Below are 26,029 nucleotides of genomic sequence, written 5' to 3'. Positions count from 1 at the left end.
ATTTATTCATTTTTTTAATTAACGTTTTACGCTTTTATTTTGCTGGCAAAATCTTATAACCTCCGGCCTCGCTCTGTCTGTGTCCGTCCGGCTTGACGCAGCTCTCAGACAGGCCCAGCCCATTTTGATTACGCACCAAGAGGGGAGGGGGGCGCACCGATGTCCTCTCTGGTGCACTCAGCCAACCCCTGCTGTTGTAATGTAAAGCTGGTAGTAGCCTAGTGTTCCGCTGTTAGAAATGCGTTAAAGGACCTGGTTTGGTTACATTGGTGCCTCTAAACTGATATTTTCTGCATCGGAGAGATTCCGCATCAAATTACGCATGGAACGGTTTTGGGGGGATTGGAGTAGAAATGCAGCGCCGCACTTCCAGCCCACAACAAGAACCATGCCCAGCTTACATTGCAAGCAAATCTATGATATCCTGTTTTATCCCCTACGACTCTGATATGAGTGAAATTTGCTCGGATACAGACGAGGAGTAAAAAAATATATTTACAACCTGCAATCTGAAGGACGCTGTTTCCACTGCAGACGTTTGTGTGCCGAAAAGCTCTTCATTTAGGATTTTTTTGATGGAGCTGGAGAACATAGTAGCCAACACTGTACTGCTAAAAGCGAGAGAGGGTAAGTTTTCACATAAAGGACCTCTATGCAAATAGAAACTAGGCCTGGCTGTTTCACATTTTGCGCACAGTATGCAAAAAAGGTGGGAATAATGGCACAGGATGACGGCAGAGCCTCTAGGTAGCCTGCAGACTGTATGGCCCATTACAGCATACAGCAGGTAAATTATACAGATGCAACATAAAAAAAAAGGCCCACACGTAGCCTTATGCAATGTTACAGGCAATATATCTAATTGGATAACGCTTATGTCTTCTTCTGGTGACTGTTTATCACATTTAACCTTAAGCCAGGCTCATAGATATATTTTCTTATCTTCATCGAAATTGACAGATCCTACGTGTTTTTACCCAAATATAAGGAGAGAGAAAAAAAATCAGCCTCCCACATCCGCTTTCGCTGTCTGTGCAGATGAATGCGCTCTTTCGCAACATTGTACATGCTGAGGCACATACTGAAGGAGGGGATGGCTCCTATCTAGAGAGGGAATATACGAGCAGGGTTGGCATTTGAACGGTGATCTGATGACGTGACTGATGTTGAAATGTACGACGGGGCCCGCACGGACTCAGGTTGTCAGTGTAGAAATGTGTGAGTTGTGCAGATGCTGTTGGAGTCAGAGAGGAGGACTGCATGATGTTTGGCTCCAGGCCTTCCTCCTGCCCTCAGCACGACCCTGACTTCTGCACAGGGGGCAATCCATGATACTGTTAGATTTTAGGCTGCAATTTATCTGTTTAATGAATGGGATGCACTGACACAATGTATGGGTTTTAACATGTTCAATTGTATTACAGGTTGTTTAAGGGTTCTCAGTGGTTTGACTCTGCAGTCAAAAATGAAAACATATCTTAATAACTGTCATGTAACTGCTGTTTAAAGCAGGGGGACTCAGGCATTCTCATGTCACAGGCCCCCAAATAGACACACATTAGGTGCAGAAACCGCTAGTTGATAAGATTTTGTCCCAGGAATCCCCATAAGGGAAGATTTTTGTTGTTAGTATTGAATAATAGCCTATAACTGTAAACCCTGTATGTGCGTAGGTAACCTATGATTAGAATAGTCATTCTTATATAGGAAATATATAGGGAATTAAATTGCAGCGAAATTTAATTATTGTTCAGTAGGGATGGGACGATATATCGAAATTCAATATATCGCAATACAAAAATGTGACAATACGTATAGTGGCGCAGAAAAATGAATCGCGATATTAGCTAAATTTTATTCTGCTGTAGTAATCACACATGAGACACTTGCCCATCACAATTTCACAAGCTCTCTAGCCAAATTATATTATCTGCACTTTGTAATGACATTTTTAAATTAATGTTTACATTCTAGCAAGCCAGTGCCATCACTAGAAAGATTTGTGACTCAGAAATAAACAAAATTATGCACAGTCAGACTTTGTTGTCACTGAACTTTTATTTATTACATCGTATCGTGGTTGTATCAGATCGTATCGTGAGATGAGCATATCGTCCCATCCCTATTCCTCAGTTTACTTGGCAGCCCCTGGACCCCTGCAGGCCCTTGGACCCCGCTTTTATGCAACCACAGGTTTAATATAGGAATGCTCCAGCGTCACACTTGTCTGGAAGCCTATCCTCCAGTTCTTCAGAATAAGATGCGGTGACTGATAATGCTGTGTTCCCATGAAACATACTGATATACACAACTTTAGATGCACATGGCGTAATGTGGCAACAGTCTCTGTGGAACCGCAGAGTGACGCAGGAGAAGACGGTGCGCCTCTGGCATTGCCACAGTTATCTCACAGTGATGACATACTTAGGGACAGAGACAGTCTGCACAGAGGGCAATCAGAGTTTGGTGGGAATTAAAATGGAATAGTAAAGGAGCGCAGTAAAACCGAGAGCTGACTTGCTGTCAAAACCTTAACGGGAAGGATGTGCTAGTCTAGGCTGCAGCTGAGACTTGGTGCTTTATGAGACTAGAGGAGGGCTGGGCCGGGCGAATTAAGCTTCATGAATTAATAAGAGCAGTTAATGACCCATGTCAGATCTTGCTTGTCCCAGCTGCTCCAGTGGTGCTCATCCAGTCCCTGCCCTGACTATGTGGGGGAGAGAAAGGCCTTTACATTTTCATATCAAGAGATGAGGTGCATCTTTGAGCGAGTAGCTGAAATACGGCTTTCAAGCCTGAACGGTGGATTTTGCCCTGTAAATGCAGTTGCGTGAGAATGGATCAACTGTTGGAGTTGCAGTTAGAATTTGTTGGATTGTACAAATTGAAATGTGTCACAGATTGTTAAGAGCGCTTGTTTGTTGTGTCCCACAACTGTTTGAATCGTTGGAGGTCTGATCCCTGTGTTAGTTCAAGAGTGTGTTTCTGTAAATTCTCCCATTGCTCACCCGCATGCATGCCAGAATACAGTATATGCAGCGGCTCACTCGAGGTCACATACCAGTGACAGGGGGAGAATGTGAATGGAGCGAAGAAAGAGTGTTTATTCCTGTTTGTTTATATGAGTGTGTCTTGAGCCAGAGCTGAACTGAGAGGCATGCATCCCCTGTCCAAATGCTCCCAGGGACACACTCACAACAGGAAGGCCCAGTTTACACTGCAGTCTGCGCCTATTTATGCCAGCGTCCTCACACTTCCCAAATCAGTAAAACAGTGCGAGCGGCAGTCAAGCGTAGAAATAAAAAGCTATTGATATCCCCCGGCCAGAGTCCCAAACAGGCCGAGGCCTTGTGCCAGCCATCGGAAAATGCATCATTCTCTTCTCTCTTTCGTCGACGAGTGATCTGATAATATTGGTTTGTTACGGCCCAAATTCTGCCATTTGCGATTCTGTCGTCATTGATTACGCCAAGGGAAGGTAGAGATGGGAAAGCAATCCTTGTGAATTAAGACCAGCTGGGACACAGTCAGAACTTTTGGATCAAAGAGGATTTACGATCAATACATTGTTCCATGTTAATTGATGTCCGCCGGCCCGGCCTTCCACAGGAAATCCAAACAATTACGACCGTATTGCAGCATCACGTTAAGTAGTCTTGACTGCTATCTCAAATAAAGCCAAACAGTATTATACGCTATCAGTTAGATAGAGCCTGTGAGCCATTTAATCAAATTGATCGTTACATAACAGACTGAGTGGGCTATTGCCATCCGAGCTCCATCTTCCTGTGGAGTCGCCCTCCGGTCTCCAGCGGAAGATATTGTATGGATGATGAGTATGCGGCGAAATGAAACACCCAATCTCCAGCATGGTCATCATCTGAGTATCATCTGACAGCTTCCATTAAGCATGTCAAAGCAGCAGCCCATTCTGATGGGGCGGATAAAAGACTTTAAAAGCTCTACTATGTGTGTGCTCTTTGTCCGCTGAGGAAACTGGGGGTCACAGCAGATACAAACAGTTCTAGTGAATTATTCAGGGGTCATGAGACACCCGTGGTTGACACGGCTGTTTGTCTAAGTGGGTGATAGTGAGTGTGATAGCCCTTTTTAATGGTAGTTTACATAGGTAGGCTGTGTGAGCAGCTCTAATGGTGAGCAGGCCAGTCTACTCTGAACGGCTATTATGTAACATTAGGAGCAGAGGTGTATCTTTCTCAGCAGTGTTTGGAGGCGTCAGTCCATCGTCATTTTCTGTGCTGCTGTGGAGTGGGCATGCGTGTGTGTGTGTGTGTGTGTGCATAGAGTATGTGTGTGTGTGTGTGTGTGTGTGTGGTAGCATGGGGGTGGAGTGGTGGGGTGGGGGGGCAGATGAATTCTTTCGTTTAAATGTAACCTGAGCTCAGCCACTCTGACGAGAGTAACATCCTGCAGTAGACCCTAAGATTATTATGTGTGTGTGTGTGTGTGTGTGTGTGTGTGTGTGTGTGTGTGTGTGTGTGTGTGTGTGTGTGTGTGTGTGTGTGCGTGCGTGTGTGTGCGTCTGCCTCTGCCTGCTTCCCCATTCACAACTCTTGCTGGCAGCAGTCGTAGAATCCAAGCCAGGCAAGCGAACGTCATCGGCTGTCTAACTGAATGAGAGTAAGGGGAAAACTGCACGGCTGAATCCAGATGCCTTTCTGGAATTGCAGTAACAGAGCCGGGGTTCGGCCGCTTCCACCGAATTCCACCCCGCTGCTCGGCGGCTTAGCATTTCTGATTCACGTTGTGTGTTTTGGATATATTTACTCAAGCTGAATCAAAGATTTCATCATCGCCATCTGTTGTAGAATTCAGTACAACAAGGCGCTTCACACAGCCACTACATGAACACCACAGACACAAACGTGGGTATCTGAAAGTGGTACGGAGTGCAGGTAGAATGACCTGAGGCCAAACAGTAGTAAAGGATTTACTCAGATTAGAAATCGTCATTTATTCCCAGGCAGTTGAACTAAAGTGAGACATGATGAGATTATGGCAGCTGTTTGTTTTGTCCTTTGTTTCACCCTTGGCATTCCCACACACAAAGAATTAAATGCGGTAATTCGATTGCGAGACGGACCTGTTGAAAGAATGATGTTGGGCTGGTATCCTTTTAGAATGACATCATTTTGGCTGTTTTCAAAGGCAGATTTCAGTCAGAAGAGGATTCTTTGTGTTTTTAATAAAGCAAGTATGTCATCTTGTTCGTCACCCCACATACTATGAGTCAGAATCATTTGATGGCCTACTAGCAGGCAAAATCCAATTTTAATAATAGCTTAAAATGTTATCTGGCCTTTAAAAGATTTTAGGGCTTCAACTACAGATTATGTTCATTATCAATTAATCTACCAATTTCCGATGAATTGATTAATCATTTAGTCTATAAATAATAATAATAATACATTTAATTTGTAATGCACTTTTCATTAGAAGCAAATCTCAAAGTGCTACAGAGTAAAAGAAAAAAAACAGGAGCATAAAAACCGATAAAAATTAAAATGTCAAAAATAATGCCCATCACAACTTACCACAAAGTGCCCAAAGTGATCTCTTATAATGTGTTTAGTCTGACCAGCAGCCAAAAAAAGCCAGTGTATTAGTTTTATAATGATATGAAATGGAGAAAAGCAAGCAAATCGTAGCATTTGTGAAGCTGTAACCAGCAAATATTTGTATTTTTACTTGATAAATGATTAGTCGATCATCAAAATTATAATCGATTACTTTTCCGTCGATTGACTAACTGATTAATCAACTAATAGTAATACATTCAGGATTCAATGTATGCTAAAACAATAACAGGAGAATCCAAAGGGAAAATTTTGCATGATTAGTTCGTTAAGTATGGCAGAATCCAATCAGTTAGGATTCTCTTCAGTAGTGCAATAGGATTGTCGGAGTCCTGGATTCAGATTACAACAAACCCTGATGGGATTCTGCTGTGTTTGGAACCAATCCCATAATCTGTTTTTTCTTCCCACTGGACTCCTCAGGGACATTTTGATTAGAGCAAACATCACAGACCAACTGATCTGAGATTACAGTAAACTGTATGATATAAGATAACAGGCGTAAACTATTTCTCTGTACACTATAGGCCATTTGTGTAGGCTCTCAACATGCGCAGCGTCTGGGAGCTTTTCTTGCAGTGTGTGTGAGTGTGTTTGTGTGTGTGTGTGTGTGTGTATGTGTGTGTGTGTGGCTCTATGATGCCAAAGCAAGTCTCAGCAAGCCGGGGGAGCTGCAGATGATACGAAGACTAACCGTATGCTCCTAAAGAGGTGTGTAGGCTGAAACGCATTTAAAATCTACACCTTGACTGAACTGCTGCCATTCATCCTCCACACACACACACACACACACACACACACACACACACACACACACACACACACACACACAGACACAACACTGATTCATTTGCTGACACCCGTGCAGTCCTGTCTGGTCTGTCACCTGTCAGCTGCGACGACTGTAAGGAGAAGCAGTCTGAGATGATGTACAGTAGACTTTCTGTCTCCCTAGTCTCTTTCCCTTTATCTCTCTGTCACACACACATTCACACACACACACACACACAAACACTGCCTGGAGTGTTCCTCCCCCAGGACTCGTCTGAAAGGACTGAGCCATGACATAATGCCGTTGAGTTTTATTGGGGAGACAACTGGAGAGCATTAATGGAGGGGAGAGTAAAATACACGAGGGGAAAACAGCCTGTCGTTTCCTCGCCGGGTATTTCTGTTTGTTTGCCTGGAGACAGACGGGGGGAAAGAGGGGATTAGGAAAGAAAGTGTATCGCAAATAGCTGTGGGGCTCTTCGTGGCCCAATCTTACACACCTCATATTTAACAGTATACTCACAGATGATTCACTTTGATTGTTAAAGTGATATTTCTCTTTGGTTGAACTTTTTTTTACTTTCTTGCATGCACGCCTCCGTACAAGTTCGGTCATCCTCCAACTAGCTGTCACTACCGGCAGTCAGGCTTTTTCCACTTGGTCTCAATATCATTAATGCAAACAGATGAAATTACTACTTGAGAAGTTAGAACTGCGACACAAAATGAAATTATATAACCTGGGTCTAATATTACTTGTTTATATGTTAGAAGTACAATCTTTAGACATAGAAACTACTAGATGAAAGTGGTGCGGTCGACAGGTACTGTCTGTATCATATACATGTCTCAAATTCCCCTGTATGTCTTTTTCCATTGACAGTAGCCTCGATAGAACGCAATGCAGCCACAAGACATGTTGAGTTTTGAGTAAAGGGGCACGACTCTCCCTCTATCTCTCTCTCTCTTTCTCTTAGCTGGTAAAACTTTGTGTCTTGCTCTTACTATTGCTGTCGGCATCGCTCTCTCCATCTACACCTATAACCCGCAGCTGAGTGGAACGAGCCCAGGCCCGTTCTCCTGGGGGGTGGTGAAAGTCATTCTGGGAAATGTAGGAAATCCCTAACTGAAGTAGAAGTAGACGAGGCAGGTTGTGGGAAAGTGGGTTCACCCAAAAAGTAAAGTACATCACTTCATCACAAAATAACTCCTGGAATGCATTGAACATCATAAATTGATGATGTAGGCCTACAGGCTAACAGTGTAAGGGGGGGCTGCTTTCAGGCAGACAGTTGACTCTTTATGCTGCAGTGTATTGTGTCTTGATACACTTGGGCCTGAAAGATGTGTTCCCCATGCTCTGTTGCCGCCATACCTCTTTAATGGAACACATCCGATGAATATTTGATGTTCATTAATTGTGGAATAATCAATACAGTATCCGCTGTAGCTCACTCCCTAATGTCATCTGCTGTGTACGAGGGGCTGAAGGCCAGACTGTGCACTTGTTCAACACACTTTCAACACATCAATACAAACACACGTGCACACACACACACACACACACACACACCAGGGTCAGAAATGACAGGGCCTTGAGTGGGCAAAAAATACCCCCCGATAATTAGGAGTACCCTTTTTTTGCATTTCATCCTGTTCAATTGTTTTTTAGTTGAGTTGTCAAGTATTCACATGTGAGCCTTTGACCAGACAATTCTTTCCAATGCATTCTGGGTTAAAAAGATGTGGAGCTGGTTTTGATCAGAAAACAGTCTGAAAATGCAGCCAGCAGAAGAAGAAAATGGCGATCCCACACAAACCACAGTGTCAACAAAAAATAAAACAACCAATATCTTAAAAAACAACAGTTGAAGATGTACTGTTTGGGGGCTGAAAGAGGGGAAAACAGCACTATTCTCTTCTGTAAGGCCTGCTGCAAGTTTCCAGCAGTGGGAAAGAAGTTAAAACAAATTTAGTTGTAGCCTACAAATTGACTGTTTAATTGCTAATATGCAATGCAAATGTACAACGGCGTATTAAGGCCATTGGAGGTGAATTTGTTTTACCACAGCTGGGGGAGGGGGGTGATATTCAGAGAAAAAACTCAACTGACGAGACTCCGACATTCCCCTGAACATCAGATCAAGGGGGTAAAAACGGCCCTCTGAAAAAAGCTAATTTCTTACCCTGACACACACAGACACACACACACACACACACACACATACACACACACTGAAGCCATGGCTGTATAGGAACAAGAGTAGAGGAACGTCAGGCGGGTAGTGTCCTGTATCTTTTTCTTTTTTTTTTTTTTTGAGGATGTTGCCATAATAAGAGATCGAGGACAAAAGAACATGGAATGTCAGCATAGGAGTGAGGTGTGGAGCAAACATCTCCATGAAGAGGAGGTGTCTGCCTCTGTGTGTGTGTGTGTGTGTGTGTGAGTGTGTGTGTCTGTGTGTGTGTGTGTGTGTGTGTGTGTGTGTGTGTGTGAGAGAGAGACAGAGAAAGAAAAGGAAATGGAGAACAGCTGGAGAGGAAAGGGACAGCCTGAGAAGGGCAATGTAATCACTTTAACCCTATTTCCGGGATGAGTTTTTGTGTTTGTGTGTGTGTTTGTGTGTGTGTGTGTGTGGATCGTACATTCCATCAGTTTGATAAGTTGGATCAACTTTTATTGCTTTCATTGGATGCACCTTCCTGGACTTGGAAGGGTTTTTCACTTCTGTTGTTGTTTCACTAAGTTTCTCTCTGCATGGTAGAAGAAATAAAACTGTCCCGAACGGAGAGTTAGGATTCGATTACCATAACGCTTACTCTGTCAAAACATTTATGGAGGTGAACAAACAAACTAACACCGTGTCGGCGCGTAGGAACATTGACTTCCTATTATGGCTGTAGTTCCATGTGGACTATGCTCTGTCCTCCTGGAGCTTTATGGATGAGCAAACAGCGCGTATTACCCAGCGCGCCCTGGGTTGTGTGGCGCTTTGATCGGACAGCCCGGTGGGTTATGTAATTTCAGCCTATTGAATGCCCGAGCTGGGACGAGCGTATATTTTTTCACATTCCATATTTGGTATATTTATAGAACAGGAAGCTTGTGGCACCTGACTCTTCCCAGACAGGATATGTACCCTCCGCTTCTGCTGCCTCTGTGAGACTTCTGCCCCTGCACGCACGCTATTGTGTCAAGTCTTCACTCTCTGTCTGTCTGTCTGTCTGTCTGTCTCTTAACCACCAACCCGCGCGGTTGCTCATTCACTCTCACTCTCTCTCACTCACACACACGCATACAGTTACTCCAGAGACAACTGTCACAGCTCATCAGCTCTGAGGTCACGGACCGGTTTGACCACCTCCGTTTGTATTAACACACAGCTCCTGCCCTTGGGCACTGCTGCTATTTATAACACTAATGTTTACAAGGAGACACGATGCACATAAAGAGGAGGAAACTAGTTGCATACGTGTCGTTTTTCTTAATCCTCTAGTTATGGGCCACATGTCACACGCTCTGGATTTATGGTGAAATATTGTTTTTAAATCCACCTTCAACAGAGGAGCATACAGTTTTCAGGCTAAATATAGTGTAGGTGCGTTGTTAGTCAGGGTTAAGCAAAGGTTCATATATCATGTCAGTTGAAAGTAATGCTACATCATTAACCACTGAATAGCAGGACCCAACCTCGGTGTCAACAATATGCCTATATATATATAATATAAATTCAAAACAGAGATGTCATTGTCCACGCAGCACACTCAGTTTTGGGATACAGCTGTATACCAGCACCGACACCGCTGATAAGATCTCTCTTTTTATTGTCTATGACTGATTTGGAGTTTATGACCCCCCATTAAGTGGTTTAACATGTGACCCCGCAGCAGCCGAAAGAATGGGCCGGTGTTGCCAGGTAGAGGGCCGTACGTCACCCATGTTTGCTCTGAGCACGTAAGCAGATGTTACAGCCGGACCGTCCCGTTATTATTGTGATAATGAGAAATGCAGAGAAATACATGGACGGAGGGGCTGGTTCAGGCTGGTAATGAGGCTGCTGGACAGAGGGGCTGACATGACATCATCGTGGAACAGGGCAACAAAGAGCGTCTTCCTCCCATAGTCCTCTCCTTCTGCTCAGGTCGGGCCAGTGTGTCCCTCGGCTTCCTGTGGCACAAAGACCACACACACACACATACACACACACTCACGCATGCACGCAAACATACAGTACGCATTTGTTTTTCTAAAGTTGCTTAACCTCACTTCTGACACTAACCCCAAACCTAAGAGCCAACCCTAAAATATGGCCTTTTCAAACATGAGGATAAAAGTGAGGATAACCACTACTCAGTAACTGGTTCTTACATGAAAGGATGTAGTGGAGGATAAACCCACCTAAACCCACTTTTTTAAGATTTAAAACTGTCACATTTCAGAGTATACATCATATAAAATTGTATCAAACTAATGCCAGTTACATGAGGATAGTGTGTTTAAAACTTACGCTTTTCTGAAAATATAATTGATTTTTGTTTATGTTGGTGGTTGTCTTGTGATCACCAACTGGTACATACACACACACACACACACACACACAGATGACCTACTGCACAATCCACACAAAAGCACAAACTGGAAAAGGTGTGATGTATTCCCGAGCAACTCCCTCCAATCTTTGTTCTGTAAGAGAGATAGAAATCTAGTATGTCTTGCTGATCTTTCTCGGGGTAAATTGAAACTAACGCTCGCCGTTGAGTCACTGCGCGGGGCCTTCAGAAACAGGAAGAGGATGTTTTGAGTACCTATTCCAGCTTACTTATTTGCTTGATTATCTGCTCGTTGAATTATTTACCTCTCCAGTTTTGCATGCGCAGGAAACAGAGCAATTCTCCATACGAACTGCAGCCTTACCTGCAGGCCGCATGCAAATACTTTCCAAGGAATACACAGGCAGACATTGTGAGAGAGAAGGAAGAGCGAGGCCTCACAGAACAATAGCATTTGCATCCTAGACTGCAGCCGCTGGTGCTTATTTGCTTCACTTTGTCGGCACTACGCTGACCAGTGACCACCGTGCTATGACTCAACAGCGAGGGCCGACATTTAACACATCAGGCAAAGCAGGTGACGTGAGAATGAACCGGAGTGGGGTAATCAGGTGTATGTGAACCAGGATGAAAGTTTGGGCCAGTACAGGAGGGGATGAGCATGAGCAGTGACAGAAATAAAATCAAATCTTTCTCATTTTATTCAAGCTGTAACATTAGGTGTGTACAGAATAACAGATTCTCACACGGTTCTTCTCCGCCAGCTCTCTCACTTGCAGATGTCAGCTTCACACCCAGTTTCAGGATGTGGTTTACACTGGTCGTCCATGCCAGAGGTGACAGTGTGAGAGGAGGTAGATCAAATGACTGATGTGTGTGTGCATGTGTGTGTGAGTTATGAACCGGTTAACAGCTTGAATCCTGCAAATTGTCACCACTTTATAAATGCAACCTCCTCACGGTGAAGTAGGATTTGTTTTTGAATGTGAGGATGGACGGGGCCTGCAGGAGTGCCCTAGTCAGTTGAACTGAGCATGAGGACGCTACTAGAGAGAGGTCACAGTGAAACCCTCTGCGGACACACACACACACACACACACACACACACACACACACAGATGTTTGGGATGCCGGTAACCCCCTGGTGTCGCGCCAGGCGGATGTCGTTCCCTCTCTGACCTTATTTTTGCTTCACTCGACATGCCTTGATGATGTCAGAGCTGCTAAGCAGAAACATAAATAAAGGGCGGCGACCACACTGCCCGCATGGAACAAATTAGACTGACAAGTTCCTGTGCGCAACGCACTCGCGCTGCAGCGCATATTTCTGCTGGTGTGTAAGTGAGAGGGAAAGTGATAGACCGTGAGAGAGAGAGAGGGGGAACTGTTTGATGGAGAAGAAAATAAATGAGGGAGCGAGGACGAAAGGGTTTATGTAAGACATTTACGACCATATTCATACTTTTAATAGCTCAATTTTGTTATACAAGGACCTAGAGTCACTGACCTGGACACAAAATGCGCCAAAGGAGGTTTTATCCTTTAGCTTAATACCATGATTGGAAATCTCAGCTTTAGGGTTAGGGTTAGGGTTTCACATTTACTATACTTTTGCGTATTTCCACCAAAACCTACTGTATGCTGTTACACGTTGTCAGAATCATACCAGACAGGGATGGGAGGTCGGGGTCAGTGTTCCCCCTTCAGTTAGCAGATATAGCCGACTGCCACCAACACAACACAGAATTCAAACTCATTTGAATTGAATGGGGTCGTTATTTTGTAAAGGTCCAGACAACAGAGACGTCCAAAGACACTCAGGACAGGAAATGACTTTGTTACATCCAGATGGATGAGTCCGTTATGAGGAGATGAATAATTTATGCCTAATATTGTGTGTGGGAGTGGGTGGGTGTGTCCGCATGTGGATGTTCAGGTCTTTACACCCAGCAGGCCTCTGCTATAGCGTTGCTTCCTGGAATAAATCCTAATGCAGTTTGTTACAGCTGGACAGTTAACCATGCCGACAGGGTTCTGGTAGAGATCGCCAAGCAGTTTGGATGATTTTCATCTTTATTGACTCCCTCCAACACCCCACACCCTACCTTTGTCTCACTCTCACACACACACACACATACACACACACGTTTTATATTTTATTCACCATGATAGATATGGCACATTTGCCAAACCAGGTCGCTAGGCGGGGCCGCCTAAGTGAATACAGTGTTTAATCACGGTGCAGAACACCCACTGCGTCTATAGGGATGTTCTGTTTATTGTGCCTGTAAAGCTGTAAACCTGCGACCTTAACCGACCGCAAAGCAGGAGCGAAGCAGGAGATTGATTGGCTGGGAGCGGAAAATGAGGTCAGTCATTGGCTGGCAGCGGCGAAGTGGTGATGATTCAGTGGTGATGATGACACAGAAAATCCTCAACAGGGTCAGAGATTAAAAGAGAGAGGCAGGGTGAGAGGACACAGAGAAAGAGAGCAAGGTGACGGTGGCGAGGGAGACGAGTTACATAAAGCAGCGAGAGGGAGACGAAGAGGGAGAGCATGGAAAATTAAAAATCCTATAGGTTTGGAGAGCAGCGAGAAAGAAAGAAAACAGGACACAGAAAGAAAGAAAGAAAGAAAGAGGAGGAACTACAGTATTTGTGGTTGTGTGAACATTGTGTACAAGTTGAATGGCTGGGTGGAGGACACAATAATTTGACATGGGGTTGACCCTTCACAGGAAATGTATGCCATTTGGTGGACGCTTTTATCCTACAGCACCGCAAGTGCATTCATTTTTTGCATGGGTGGCCCCAGTGGGAAATGACCTTCCCTGCTCACTGTACTGCTGTGCTTTTTGGCAGACGTCATGTTTTTGTTAATAGAGATTAAAATATTGGACCGCACAACAGAGCGCACTAAAGCACTAAAGTTTTGTTGTGGAACATTACTTTAAATATTAACAGTTTTCAGAGAACTGCTAGCTCATAAATAAGGAAGTTTGCCTGTTTATAGCGTGTTTGGTCTACAGTGATGTTGATGAGGAGCAGGTGCTGGGAGTTAATGATTCTCTTAGGGGATATTTTGACCCGAGTTATTAATACAGCAAAGTTTGTCTGTGCTGATACTGGCTTGTTGTTGCAAGGCCCCGGTCTCCGTGTGTCAGCTGTGTTGACGCTGTGTCTTCTGTCCGAAAACACGACTATTAAGCCTAAACACACCTTGCATGAATATGTAATCAGGCTGGCCATGGACCAGGAAAATCCTTGAATGATTATGGATTTGAGAAAACAAAACAAGGCCTTAAATGTTGCTGAAAATAATTGGATGGCATTGAAGTTTTTTAAATTAAACTATAGTATTCAAATTCGTCAATATGCCTCAGCTTTCTGGACCTCTCCTCACAACCTGAGGAAACTACTTAACAAGATTAGGAGTAAGAAAAAATTAGGCCTTTATGATTTCTAATTTTGTCTCTGTTGTTGTTTCTCATTGTCATGTCTCACCCAAAAACATGCTGATTTTGAGTCCTTGAATTTCACCAAACAAGACCATGACAGTCACTGAAAAATCCTTGAATTTGATGTTTTACTGAGTACAATATGTAGTGTAGATTAATACATTAATCCATACAACAAAGGGGAGAGGGATGCGGCAGTAATTTGATGGGAAAAGCTGTGAAAGCAAGCAGCTCAAACATGACGTAGCGACTCCCGCATTCCTGGGTTATTACTTAAAGATGTCCGCTTGTCATTGCCTCTCTTTCTCTCACGCTCTCAAAGTTGCCGCTAGCGCTGTGCCAGCCCTCGCAGCCAGTTTCCACTGCGGGGAGAGGGCTTGAAGGAAATCCCTGTCAGTGCACTAGCTCAGGGTTCGCATTTTATCAGAAAAAAATAAAAGCGGGAGGAATGTGACGTAGGGAACGGCAAATTGGAATGTTCGCTGACGCAGCAGAGTGAAGTCAGCGCTCTAATGTGGATCAAGGTTGTGTTAGATCACATCCGCTGGACTGATTTTGATATAAGTTGATGGGAAAAAGGGGGAGGTGATGTTAGGACTTAGATGGGGGGAATGGGAAGGTGGTGGGACGCCAAAGGTGCCGCCAAAGGTCTGTGATGATTGGATGATTTATGAGATGATTGGACATGAAAACCATTCCTGCCCACAGAAGAAAAAAAGATTTGGACTGCTGTGCGTAAAAGTGGGCGCATCTGTGGGGAAAAGTAGATCAGTAGAATATGAGAAAAAGTTTCGTCATGAATTCCAAATGTTAGCGCTGCCGGAGAGTCCAATGTAGTGAGTCTGTGGACTTTCTTTCAGAGATCTAGGGAGATAGAAATGCTTTTGTCCCGCCCGGGGTAATGTTGGTGCAGGAAGCTGATGCAGGATTATTCAGAGTGATGGAATCCAGTCTGGCAGAGTCCCGGGTTCTGATGGGAACTGAGCTGGTCAGAATGGGCTTTCTGTCGCACGCACACACACACACACACACACACACACACACACACACACACACAAACATAGTTGAACACATACTTAAGAATAGCCACATTCTACTTTCTGAGAAAGAAAATCAGGAGAGAGAGTAGCACCTTGGGAGGAAGTGAGATGTAATCTATAAATTATATATATACACTGAGACTATGATTTAAGTCAAAGGAGAGCCCACACGCCCCCCCCCCCTTCTCTCTTTCTCTCTTCTCTCTCTTTTTGCTCTTCACTGATGAAAATCAACTTTGACAAATCTTTTAATATAACATTTCCACCTCTTGATCTCTCTTCATAGGTGGAGGAGGAAAGCGGAAGGGGAGGAGTAAAAAATGGAAGGAGATCCTTCGCTTCCCCCATATAAGCCAGTGCACTGAGCTGGGCAACAGCATCGGTACGTGTTTGTATGTGTGTGTGTGTGTGTGTGGGTGTGTGTATGTGTGTGTGTGTGTGTGTGTGCTCGCATCTGTCTTGCGGGTGTCACTGAGAGGGTGTGTTTGTCCGTCAATGTCGACATGGCTGGAAGTGTCAAAGTGTGTGTGTGCTCTTTCTGCAGAGAGGGACTATGTCAGCCTGTGTGAGAAGCAGCCGATTGGACGGCTTCTCTTCCGTCTGTACTGTGAGACCAGACCTCAACTGCTGCGATGCATCCATCTACTGGACGCAATGGTACACACGCACACACACACACACACACACACACACACACACACACACACAGTGGGCTTATGACTGGAAAGTTGGAGTTTGGAATCCCGGAATATCCCAGAGAAAATGCGAGGAAAGTGAATGAGTAGTTCTCTCCCTATCTTAATAATTACCATCAAAGTACCATTGAGCAAGGCACTTAATCCCTAATTTCTAATGAGTTCCTGTGAATGTGATGCAGAGCGGTGCTGAAAAACCGCACGCATGCTCATTCTCTTTCCTGGAGAAACACACACACACTTTGTCAATGCACTCACTTTGATTACAGCGTAGCCTGAAAAAATACGCCGGTGCTGGGTCATGTGGCGTTGAGGAGACAATTAAACTGAGTAGTGATTATTCTACCAGCTATACCCACCCCCCTCCTTCCCCGTCATCCCCCTTTTTTTCCCCCCAAATCCTAACACCACTTGTAACCCCCCCCCCCCTCCTTGTTTCTTTCTCTGCGTCTAGACGGAATACCTCCCACATGACACATCTAAGTCTTTAGAGTAATGCCCAGAATATCTTTGCGGGCATGTGACGGGACCAGAAAGGACAGCATTGTTTCCCGCACCGCCGCCCCTTCCCCTCCCAGCAGTGACAGCCCCCCCCCCCCCCCCTACCCCTCTCCACCCCCCACCCCCCTCTGTCCGCCCTAAAAATGACCGACACACTCTATGAGGGGAAACTACTTCAGTGCTGCTCATGCCAAACACACGCAAGAGACAGTCCTGAACTCCGTGTGATGAACTCTGTGCTTACGTGTTGAGCCTTACACTCATTGTTGTGTCCCGTACACTGATGTTTAGTGACAATGAGCTGAGCCTGGGAGTGATATAACAAATGGGTGTGTACACTACCAGTCAAAAGTTTGGACACACGCATTTTACTACATTTTAGAATAATAGTAAAGACATCAAAACTATGAAATAACACAAATGGAATTATGCAGTGACAAAAAAAGGGTTAAACAAATCAAAACTATGTTATATTTTAGATTCTTTAAAGTAGCCTCCCTTTGCCTTGATGGAAAGGCAAAGGCTTTGGAAAGAAATTAATACATACGCATCAACTTCACTATTTATATTTGTCTAAGAAATAAATACATACAACATAGTACATTCATGTGTCCAAACTTTTGACTGGTAGTGTATCTGTGAAGCACATGTAGGGGCTTTGCAGTGACGCCGTTTACTGTAAAAACTATTTCAGTTCGGCGCAATTTATTTGCCGCGTTTTCCCACTTCTGCAAAGAGACAAAGGTTAATGGGATGCAAAGACCTCAGTTAGTAGATCAGCCGATTTATTAAGTCTGAATTGAGGAAGTCAGTGAAATGATGTGAGGTATGTGAAAGTCGCACACGTTTCACCGAGGATGAGTGTGTAAGCCGCGGAAAGGCACGAACACAACGTTTCAGGGGAAGAGAGAGTGTGTGGTTTGGTGAGTGTAACAGAAGAAGGAATGTGCTTGGGGGTCCCTGTGGTTCCTCTTACGTCATGGGAAGGTGTGTGTGTATGTGTGTGTGTGTGTGTGTGTGTGTGTGTGTGTGTGTGTGTGTGTGTGTGGGTGTGTGTGTGTTGGATCCCCTCTACTTCCAAAAGGCTAAAGGGGCGTCTTCTTTTCCCTTTGGCTGACCCCCCCACAGGCAAGGGTTGGAGTCAGACAGCTCATTTACTCTGTGTGTGTGTGTGTGTGTGTGTGTGTGTGTGTGTGTGTGTGTGTGTGTGATTTCTCTGTGAGCCACGGACAACAAAGCCACAGTTAATCAACACTTGGCAGCAATCTCCCTCTCTCTCTCTCTGTCTCTCTCTCTTTCTCTCTCTCTCCCTCTTTCTCTCTCACTCTCTGTCTCACTCTCTCACTCTCAGTCCCTGTCTCTCACTCCTAATATACTCCTATATATCCATACCATCGAGCACACATAGCACTGGACTCTGGACAATTCAACCAACCTGTTTGTTTGGCTTTTGGCCTTGCTTTGTTCTGCTGCTGAGTGTCAGTGACGCCGGGGCTTTTTAAAGCCTGTTTTTGCCTAAGCTATGGGCTTATGTGTGTGTATGTATATATATGTGAGTGTGTGTGTGTGTATTTGTAGTGGAAAGCTGGTGACGCTGGTGTGACACACTGTGACACTCCAGGACCTCGCGGAATCCCGCCGTGTTTACTGCGCGGTTGCCAAGCAACACAGGCCCATGTTGGAAAAGAGCCATTGATAGAAAGAGTTGGGCCAGCTTGCAGCTCGGGCGCCATGTTGCTTCCCCTTTTCGAGAACTTAAAAGTGCTGGCTTCAGATACGTCAGAGTGCTTTTCATGTCATTGCCTTGGTGAGATGTCCAATATGTCCAGTGTGTGACGGCCAAACCTCTTTCTCTCAACGGCTATGGTCAAATGTGGAGCCAAAAAGCGGCATATGTTTGGATGAGAGTGACACAAGCACAGAGAGATACAGAGAGTTTGTGTGCAGTTTACTGCACAGCACCCACTCCACCATACCAATCAATAAGATGCAAGTAAAAGTTAAGCTTTTTTTTTTTTTCTTTAAAGGCAGAGAGTGCAGTCCACTCACCTTTGGTATTTTTTATTTATTCAGACAGATAGCAGAGAGCTAGACAGAGGAGAGAGAGTTCAGGTGGGATCGGATTCTAGGCCAGTAAGCGTATCCATGTGGCTCAGAGGCAACAGAGCAAACCACTCCACCATCTGGGCACATGGAATAAAATTCAACTCTTTCCCTGGATCTCAAAATATGTATATCAATATCCTGTACAGGAGTTACATAATACAATGTATTACAAAATACAATATATTTTGTGGTTTAGGAAGACTATGAGGTGACACCTGATGAAAAAAGAAAAAGCAGAGGCGACCAGATCATCAAGAAGTTTCTCTCAAAACAAGTAAGTTTCTTTATCTGATATATTTATCTGCTTCTGAGTGAATTCAATAACACTTAACAATTACTGGTGTATTAACCTGTGCATTAACCCATGGAAAGGTATTGTAAGCACACAATAACACTGTGTTACTACTGAATGAAAGCCTCCCCAACACTTAGTGCACTTCTAAGGGTGTAACAACACAATGTAAGCACAAAGTGTCCCAAACAATCCCGTAATGTTTGCACAAAGTGTACAAAGGTAATGTTCTGTGACTGTGAATTCCTTGCAATATGAATAAGTTATGTATGTATTAAAAAGTGATGTACTTGTGTGTGTGCATCACTGTGTGTGTCTGCGTGTGTCGGTGCAGTCGTCTCAGTGTGTAGACATAGCAGAGGTCTATGCAGACCAGTGCAGAGAGAACCTTGAGCTCAGCCCTTGTAAGGAGATCTTCAGCGACTGTCGCAAGTGAGTCAACTGTAGACGTCTTTTTTATTCTCTCACCTGTCTGCTGGCCTCTCACCTGCTTTTCTCTGTCTTGTCTTTCTTTCTTTCTCATGACTACTGATGGATTCAGTGAGCCTGTTGCTGTTTATCTCACATGATATAATGTATTCTGCTGTGTTCTGTGTGGCACCAGGGCCCTCCATGACTACCTGAGTGGAGCCCCATTCTCTGACTACCAGAACAGCATGTACTTTGACCGCTTCCTGCAGTGGAAGATGCTGGAGAGGTCGGTTGGACCATTTTTCATATCTACCACCAATGTTAGAGTCATGTATTCAACTTAGTCCCAGTTTAATAAATTCTTTTCAGTAGAGATGTCCATTTCTTAGTCTAGGGCTAAATTTAATCCAGGCCTGTAAAAGCCCGAGGTGTGTAAAATGATTGCCTTTACCTACATTCAAAACTAATATTGACTATTTTTGCTTTTGAAGGTTTCCTCTATTATGCATTTCTTTATTTGTTGAAGTGGATTCTAATCCAATTCCGACGTTTTGAAGCTGCAGTGAAAATATACAGTACTGTGCACAAGCCTTAGGCATATGTCAAAGAAATCCATAAAGCAAAGATGCTTTCAAAACTAATGAAATGAAAAGTTTCTGAATATCAAAAATTTACAATAAACAGCAGTCTACTGACACACTAATGCAGAAAACAAATAAACATCTAAGACTTCTAAGAAATTTATATAAAAAATCTAGGGTGCCTAAGACTTTTGCACAGTACTGTATATATATATATATATATATATATATATATATATTTGGGGAAATTCAGCAACATAAGAACTTCATTATAAGTAAATCCCATTCAATCCCATTCACAAAAATGGATTTGTCCAAAAACACTGAAATGATGACACTTGAGACAATTAATAATAATAATAACAATAATAACTCCACAAAGCAAAACATTATACATATAGCGTATAGCTTCCAATATATATCAGACAATATTCATGTATACAGCAGGCTTTCAGAACAGCCTTGATTGCCTGAAAGCGTTTGTTTCCATGTCTGGAAAGTGTAATTGTGTACTAGAGGCCAAACCCTCTGCACAGGAAACTGACTCATGATGGTATTGAGTTCTGCAGATAATCTCTTTTCCCCAATCAATACTATATGAGTCTATTAATGGATTTTGCTGTGTCTGTGTTCCGTCAGGCAACCGATCACTAAAGACACATTCAGACAGTACCGAGTGCTGGGGAAGGGCGGGTTCGGAGAGGTAAGAGATGCACTTTTTGATTGATTGTTGCTGATGATGATGAATGTATTAAAGGTTATGATTTAAATCACGGTTATGCGTTAGTTGATATTTTGTGTTTTCACCTGTTCCCCTCTCAGGTGTGTGCCTGCCAGGTTAGAGCTACAGGGAAGATGTATGCCTGCAAGAAGCTGGAGAAGAAGAGGATCAAGAAGAGGAAAGGAGAGTCGATGGCGCTCAACGAGAAACAGATTTTAGAGAAAGTCAACAGCAGATTTGTTGTGAGTGAGCATAAAAGTCATCAGGATTAAATGTATACTCTATCTTATCTTTTTTGTCTTTTTTGTCATGCATGTCTGTTCCTCTGTCCTATTTGTCAAAACCTCCACAACACACTCTAGTGGTCTAAGCACTAAGCACCATTTCTCTTCTCCTGTCTCTCCCTGTAGGTGAGCTTAGCGTATGCGTATGAGACCAAAGACGCTCTGTGTCTGGTGCTGACCATAATGAACGGTGGAGACCTGAAGTTTCACATCTACAACATGGGCACACCAGGTTTCGAGAAAGACAGGGTCCAGTTTTACGCTGCTCAAATCTGCTGCGGCCTTGAGCATCTGCACAGAGAATCCATCGTCTACAGGTAGCACAGCTGAAGGGTGGATTGGGTTGTGATAACAGTCCGTTCCATTCAATGCCATTCAAATCCTATCTCTTGTTCTAGAGAGCTGTAAATGTCATGCAATCTTTAGTGAATTTAGAGGTGGAATTCACCTAAATCAGATTCTCAAAGTATCAGTTAAATCCTCATTGTTTTTTTCATTTTAGTGCTTGTTTAGATCAGATGCAGATAATCTCTTATGGATAAATATCTTATAGATTGATCCTTGATGCAGTGTTGAATGTTGATTTTTTTTCACTCATGCTGTGTTATTTTTAGGGATTTGAAACCAGAGAACATCCTATTAGATGACAACGGTGAGTCCTAAAAGCTGTTTCATATGTCAATGTCTTGCTTGGCTTGGATTTCTGGTTCCATTGTACAGCAGCATTCCTGCTCTGCTGCTGATAGACATTTTCAAACTAATACTACATACTGCACTTTATTCTAGATACATGTATAAAGTAAAAAATGTACACCCAGCTTTTGAGATCAGATAAACCTGTCAAATACAGTGCTGTTCTCTACTGACTTCTGCCAACTGCCTTTGTACTGCAGGACACATTCGTATTTCTGACCTGGGACTGGCCATCAAAGTGCCTGAAGGAGAACTCATCAGAGGCAGGGTGGGGACGGTTGGCTACATGGGTAAGAAAGAACGCAACACACGTTAGTATTTGCATGTGTAAATTTACCAGGATTTACCATTCCTTTACCTTCCCCTCCTCTCCAGCTCCAGAAGTGATAAACAACGAGAAGTACGGGATGAGTCCCGACTGGTGGGGGCTGGGCTGCCTCGTTTATGAGATGACCGCCGGACGATCACCCTTCCGCGCGCGCAAAGAACGAGTGAAACGGGAGGAGGTGGAGAAGAGGGTGCAGGAGGAAGAGGAGGAGTACAACGACAAGTTTACAGAGGACACTAAGGCCATCTGTAGGATGGTAAGGACTGACTGATAGATGGTTGTATGGATAGATGGATGAATATGTGAATAATTCGTCCCCTCGTCTCCTTCTACCCGTCCAGCTGTTGACCAAAGACCCTAAGCAGAGGCTGGGGTGCCAGGCAGAGGGAGCAGCGGGTGTGAAGGCCAACTCCTTCTTCAAAAACATCAACTTCAAGAGGTTGGAGGCCGGGATACTGGAGCCTTCCTTTGTGCCTGATGTGAGTACTTTGTAAGACACACTGCATGCTGCAATCGACTTTATTCACACAGCAGCCATTTTGAATTTACGTCATGGGAAGATGCACATCATACAAATATTGGGAATTGGACAAACATTTATCATTTCACAGATTTCCCACTGAAAAACGTATTAGAAATGAATGGATCTCAAGAATCCAGAGGTAATATATTTGGCCCACTACAGCCTAGGTATCTTAGCAAGTAGCTAACTAGATACTAAGTTAGCTAACTTCCCTTTTTTGGTACATTTTCTTCTTTGATGTGGTTTGTCAGTCACTGCCCTTGTTTTCATTGACTATGCCAAATCTTCTGGGTAGAGTTTCCCACTCCGAGTGTGACGTAAGTTCAAAATGGCCGTCGTGGGAACAAGGTCAATGATTGTTTTTTTTACATAATTTATTGCATTGCATTAGTTTTTAGCAGTATCAGTCCATGATCTTATTAAATGACTACATGTTAAACCTCTCTCCTGCTGTTTTTCCTCTCCCCTCCTGTCTTTTCTGTGGTCTTCCCTCTCTCCCAGCCGCGGGCCGTGTACTGTAAGGATGTTTTGGACATAGAGCAGTTCTCCACAGTAAAGGGAGTAAATTTGGACCAAACTGACAATGACTTCTACTCCAAATTTGCTACAGGCAGCGTTTCCATCCCATGGCAGAATGAGGTAAGTGTGCTCTTAATTTGACATTTTAAATGCTCAGTGCAGTTTGTGCAACTGCTGGAAGAAGTCACTTAGTGATGTCAAGTTGACCAAATCTCTCTTCTCTTCTCTTCTCTTCTCTTCTCTCTGTTTTATTCTATTGTATTGTATTCTCTTCTCTTTAGATGAAAGAGACTGAGTGCTTCAGTGATTTGAACGTGTTTGGGCCTCAAGGGACGAGACCCCCAGATCTGGACTGGAATCAGCCGCCTGAACCGCCCAGACGCAGCCTGCTGGACAGGATCTTCAGGCGGCATGTAAGAGAGCACACACACTCTCTCTCACACACACACACACACACACATATACACACACATGCGCACACTAACTCACACAACTTCTCTCTCTCTCTCCTCTAGCACCCAGAGGTGTCCATCGCCCACAGTCGCGTGCAGTCTTCCAGTGTGAACTCTGTGGACTCCATGTCCAACTCTGCCCCCTAGTGGCACAGTGACAGTGTGGAGCCATACACACACAAAGGGAAGGAGCTCCGAGGGCTTCCCCACTGCTGATTGGTTTACAGCCGGGCCTGAGCAGCAGCCAGAGACAGCCCGTCTAAGCCCAATGGTCAACCCAGGGGGGATGATGACCAACACCAGGCCCTGAGACCCTGGGCATCTGTAGAGGAATGCTCAATGTTGCAGAGACGTTTGGAAACATTCAGACAAACCTTACTCACCCTCAGGATTGCTGGACTATAGAACAGAGCCACTGACGTTCATGAAACAGAAAAGAAAACAAGCTAATATTCAGGGGATCCACTGTATAAGAAAGACCACCACAGGGAATAGAAGATGGGGTCTTTGTGGAATTTTTTTTTCCAAAAAAGGAAGTCCTTTTTCACTCATTCTCAATCTTTTTTCTCTCTGGCCTATTATCCTGGTATCTCTGTCTCTCCACCTGTACCCCTCACTCACAATGTGTCACCCCCTCTACAACTTTCACTCTCTCTTATGCTTTCTCTCTTTTTTCCCCACCTCCCATACCATATCAGATCACTCATAAACATTCAGAATTGATAACGTCACCTCAACAACCTCAACACACAATGTACATTGCCTTGCATACACTCAGGCCAAAGATTACAGTTTAGTTATGTGATACTGTTGTCATGTTGATTTGTTGGTTTTGAAGGTTTTTGGCGTCATTTAGAACCACCAAGGATCAGAATGTGGGTTGCCTGATCCATTTTATATACATTCTCTAAATATGAGCCTGCAGACATATCATATTGCTTAAATCACACACACACACACACACACACACACACACACGCACACACACACACAAACGCATACACACACACAGAATTGTGAGAATTGTGTTGTGTTTTCATTGCATGGACAAGTGTAAGTATGGACAGCTGTATCCCTTTGCTTCTGCATACCTCATTCCACTGATGTTACCATCGTATACCGTACAACATCGACGAGAATCCCTCTCCCTTGGTTTACAGTGTCACTTTATATTTGAGAATACGTGGAGTTTGGAATCCTAATTGATATGCTGTACAGAAATATCTTGTTTTTTTATTTTCTGCACAGTCCCCGTGGAGTGGAGAGGAACACATGCACTCAGCTGACTTAAAAGTTGCACAATATAAAATAATGTCATGCTGTTTCTTCACCAAACGACAACATTTTTACAGTCAAGATGTTTTACCTCTTATACCATTAAGGCACATTATTGTATTGAAACTATTGTCACACGCTCCGCTCTTTTTCTACAGTTTAGTTCAAGTGTCTGCAACTGGCTCTGCAGTTCGGACACGTTCTTGCTCTTCCCATGCCTTTTCCATTATACAAAATATTGCTGCATAGCCATTGTTGTCTGGTGTCCATGTTTTTACATTTTGCCCCCTTGCATTTACTGTGTTAAATTTACTTACATGTGCTCCAATATGCCTCACCAATCAAAAGGGTCTTCCTCTTGTCCCCCCCAACCCAACTATCGTCTAAAGACACAGGGTATATGATGGCTACATGGAAGATTTATCTTATTGGAATAATGTTTTTTATGAGTTCATTCACGTCAGAAGAGGCGAGGAAGACGCCAGGATCCCGCAACACCACACAAAGAAGTGGCCTTCTTACAGTAGCACAGCCAATTAAAAGGGAGGAAGAGCTCACTCTCTTCTGCTTGTTTAAGAATGTGATATTTTCCTATGTGAGGGAATGATAACAGTAATTTAATCGTCCTTACCGATTTCACGCAAGCCTGTTTTCTTCTGTGTACTTGATATGAAAAAAAAAAATGTCTGAATCAGAATGAAGTGCCTCCTTGTTAGCATGATCTCCCAGACAATGCCCCACGCAGACATCAGCACTTTGTTTATCCTCTGACTGTCATGCTCCGTTCGTTTCATCGGGGAACAAGTAAACACAAGTACACAACACGCACACACTTTGTTGGAACGGAGGGGAAAAGGGAGAATGGGACGGAGAGGAGGAAGGAGACTAGAGAATTCTCTTGCCCTCCTTAATGTGATGTACAGTAAGGTGCTGAGTGCATGTGAAAGCCAAACCCACTGTGTCCTTCAACTCCCAATAAACCCTGTGCTGGTCTGAGCACTCCACAGTACGCCTGTCTCTCTGTTTTCTTGCCTCCATCACTCTCCTTATGACCGGAAAAGACCATAGAGCTAGAGGAGTAGACTTTTTCTTTTCATTTCTCATTATTGATAGATGATTGAGGGAGTTAATTTCCCTGCTCGCCTTTTTGCTATTGTCTGCCATGGACATGGAAATACAGCCGACAATTAGAACAAACCTCTTCCTCTCTTTTATTGATTTTATTGATGTG

General features: G+C 43.8%; 1 protein-coding gene across 1 annotated transcript; it reads left to right on the top strand.

The window, feature by feature from the left end:
- The first annotated feature begins 212 nt into the window (after positions 1 to 212).
- On the top strand, positions 213 to 25,799 carry grk5l (G protein-coupled receptor kinase 5 like). The gene is made up of 16 exons (XM_071521103.1): positions 213 to 627; positions 15,704 to 15,799; positions 15,962 to 16,074; positions 18,916 to 18,993; positions 19,346 to 19,443; positions 19,616 to 19,708; positions 20,643 to 20,706; positions 20,826 to 20,966; positions 21,135 to 21,325; positions 21,623 to 21,660; positions 21,902 to 21,991; positions 22,077 to 22,285; positions 22,371 to 22,508; positions 23,054 to 23,191; positions 23,353 to 23,484; positions 23,587 to 25,799. The coding sequence occupies exons 1-16, from the start codon at positions 576 to 578 to the stop codon at positions 23,668 to 23,670; spliced, it is 1,755 nt and encodes a 584-aa protein (XP_071377204.1). The 5' UTR covers positions 213 to 575; the 3' UTR covers positions 23,671 to 25,799.
- The last annotated feature ends 230 nt before the right edge of the window (positions 25,800 to 26,029 follow it).

Source organism: Centroberyx affinis, unplaced genomic scaffold (assembly GCF_046629955.1).
Source record: "Centroberyx affinis isolate AG114_WGS23_722 - 3 ecotype Tasmania unplaced genomic scaffold, CSIRO-AGI_Caff_v1 ptg000859l_1, whole genome shotgun sequence".
Taxonomy (NCBI): Eukaryota; Metazoa; Chordata; class Actinopteri; order Beryciformes; family Berycidae; genus Centroberyx; species Centroberyx affinis.
This window is presented reverse-complemented; position numbering and strand designations above follow the sequence as displayed.

Excerpts from the sequence above, each read along its gene's own strand:
- grk5l (XM_071521103.1), top strand. The coding sequence starts at position 576 with ATGGAGCTGGAGAACATAGTAGCCAACACTGTACTGCTAAAAGCGAGA. Across the intron at positions 19,709-20,642 it reads CAGTGGAAGATGCTGGAGAG|GCAACCGATCACTAAAGACA; the intron begins GTCGGTTGGACC and ends GTGTTCCGTCAG. Across the intron at positions 21,326-21,622 it reads AGAGAATCCATCGTCTACAG|GGATTTGAAACCAGAGAACA; the intron begins GTAGCACAGCTG and ends TGTTATTTTTAG.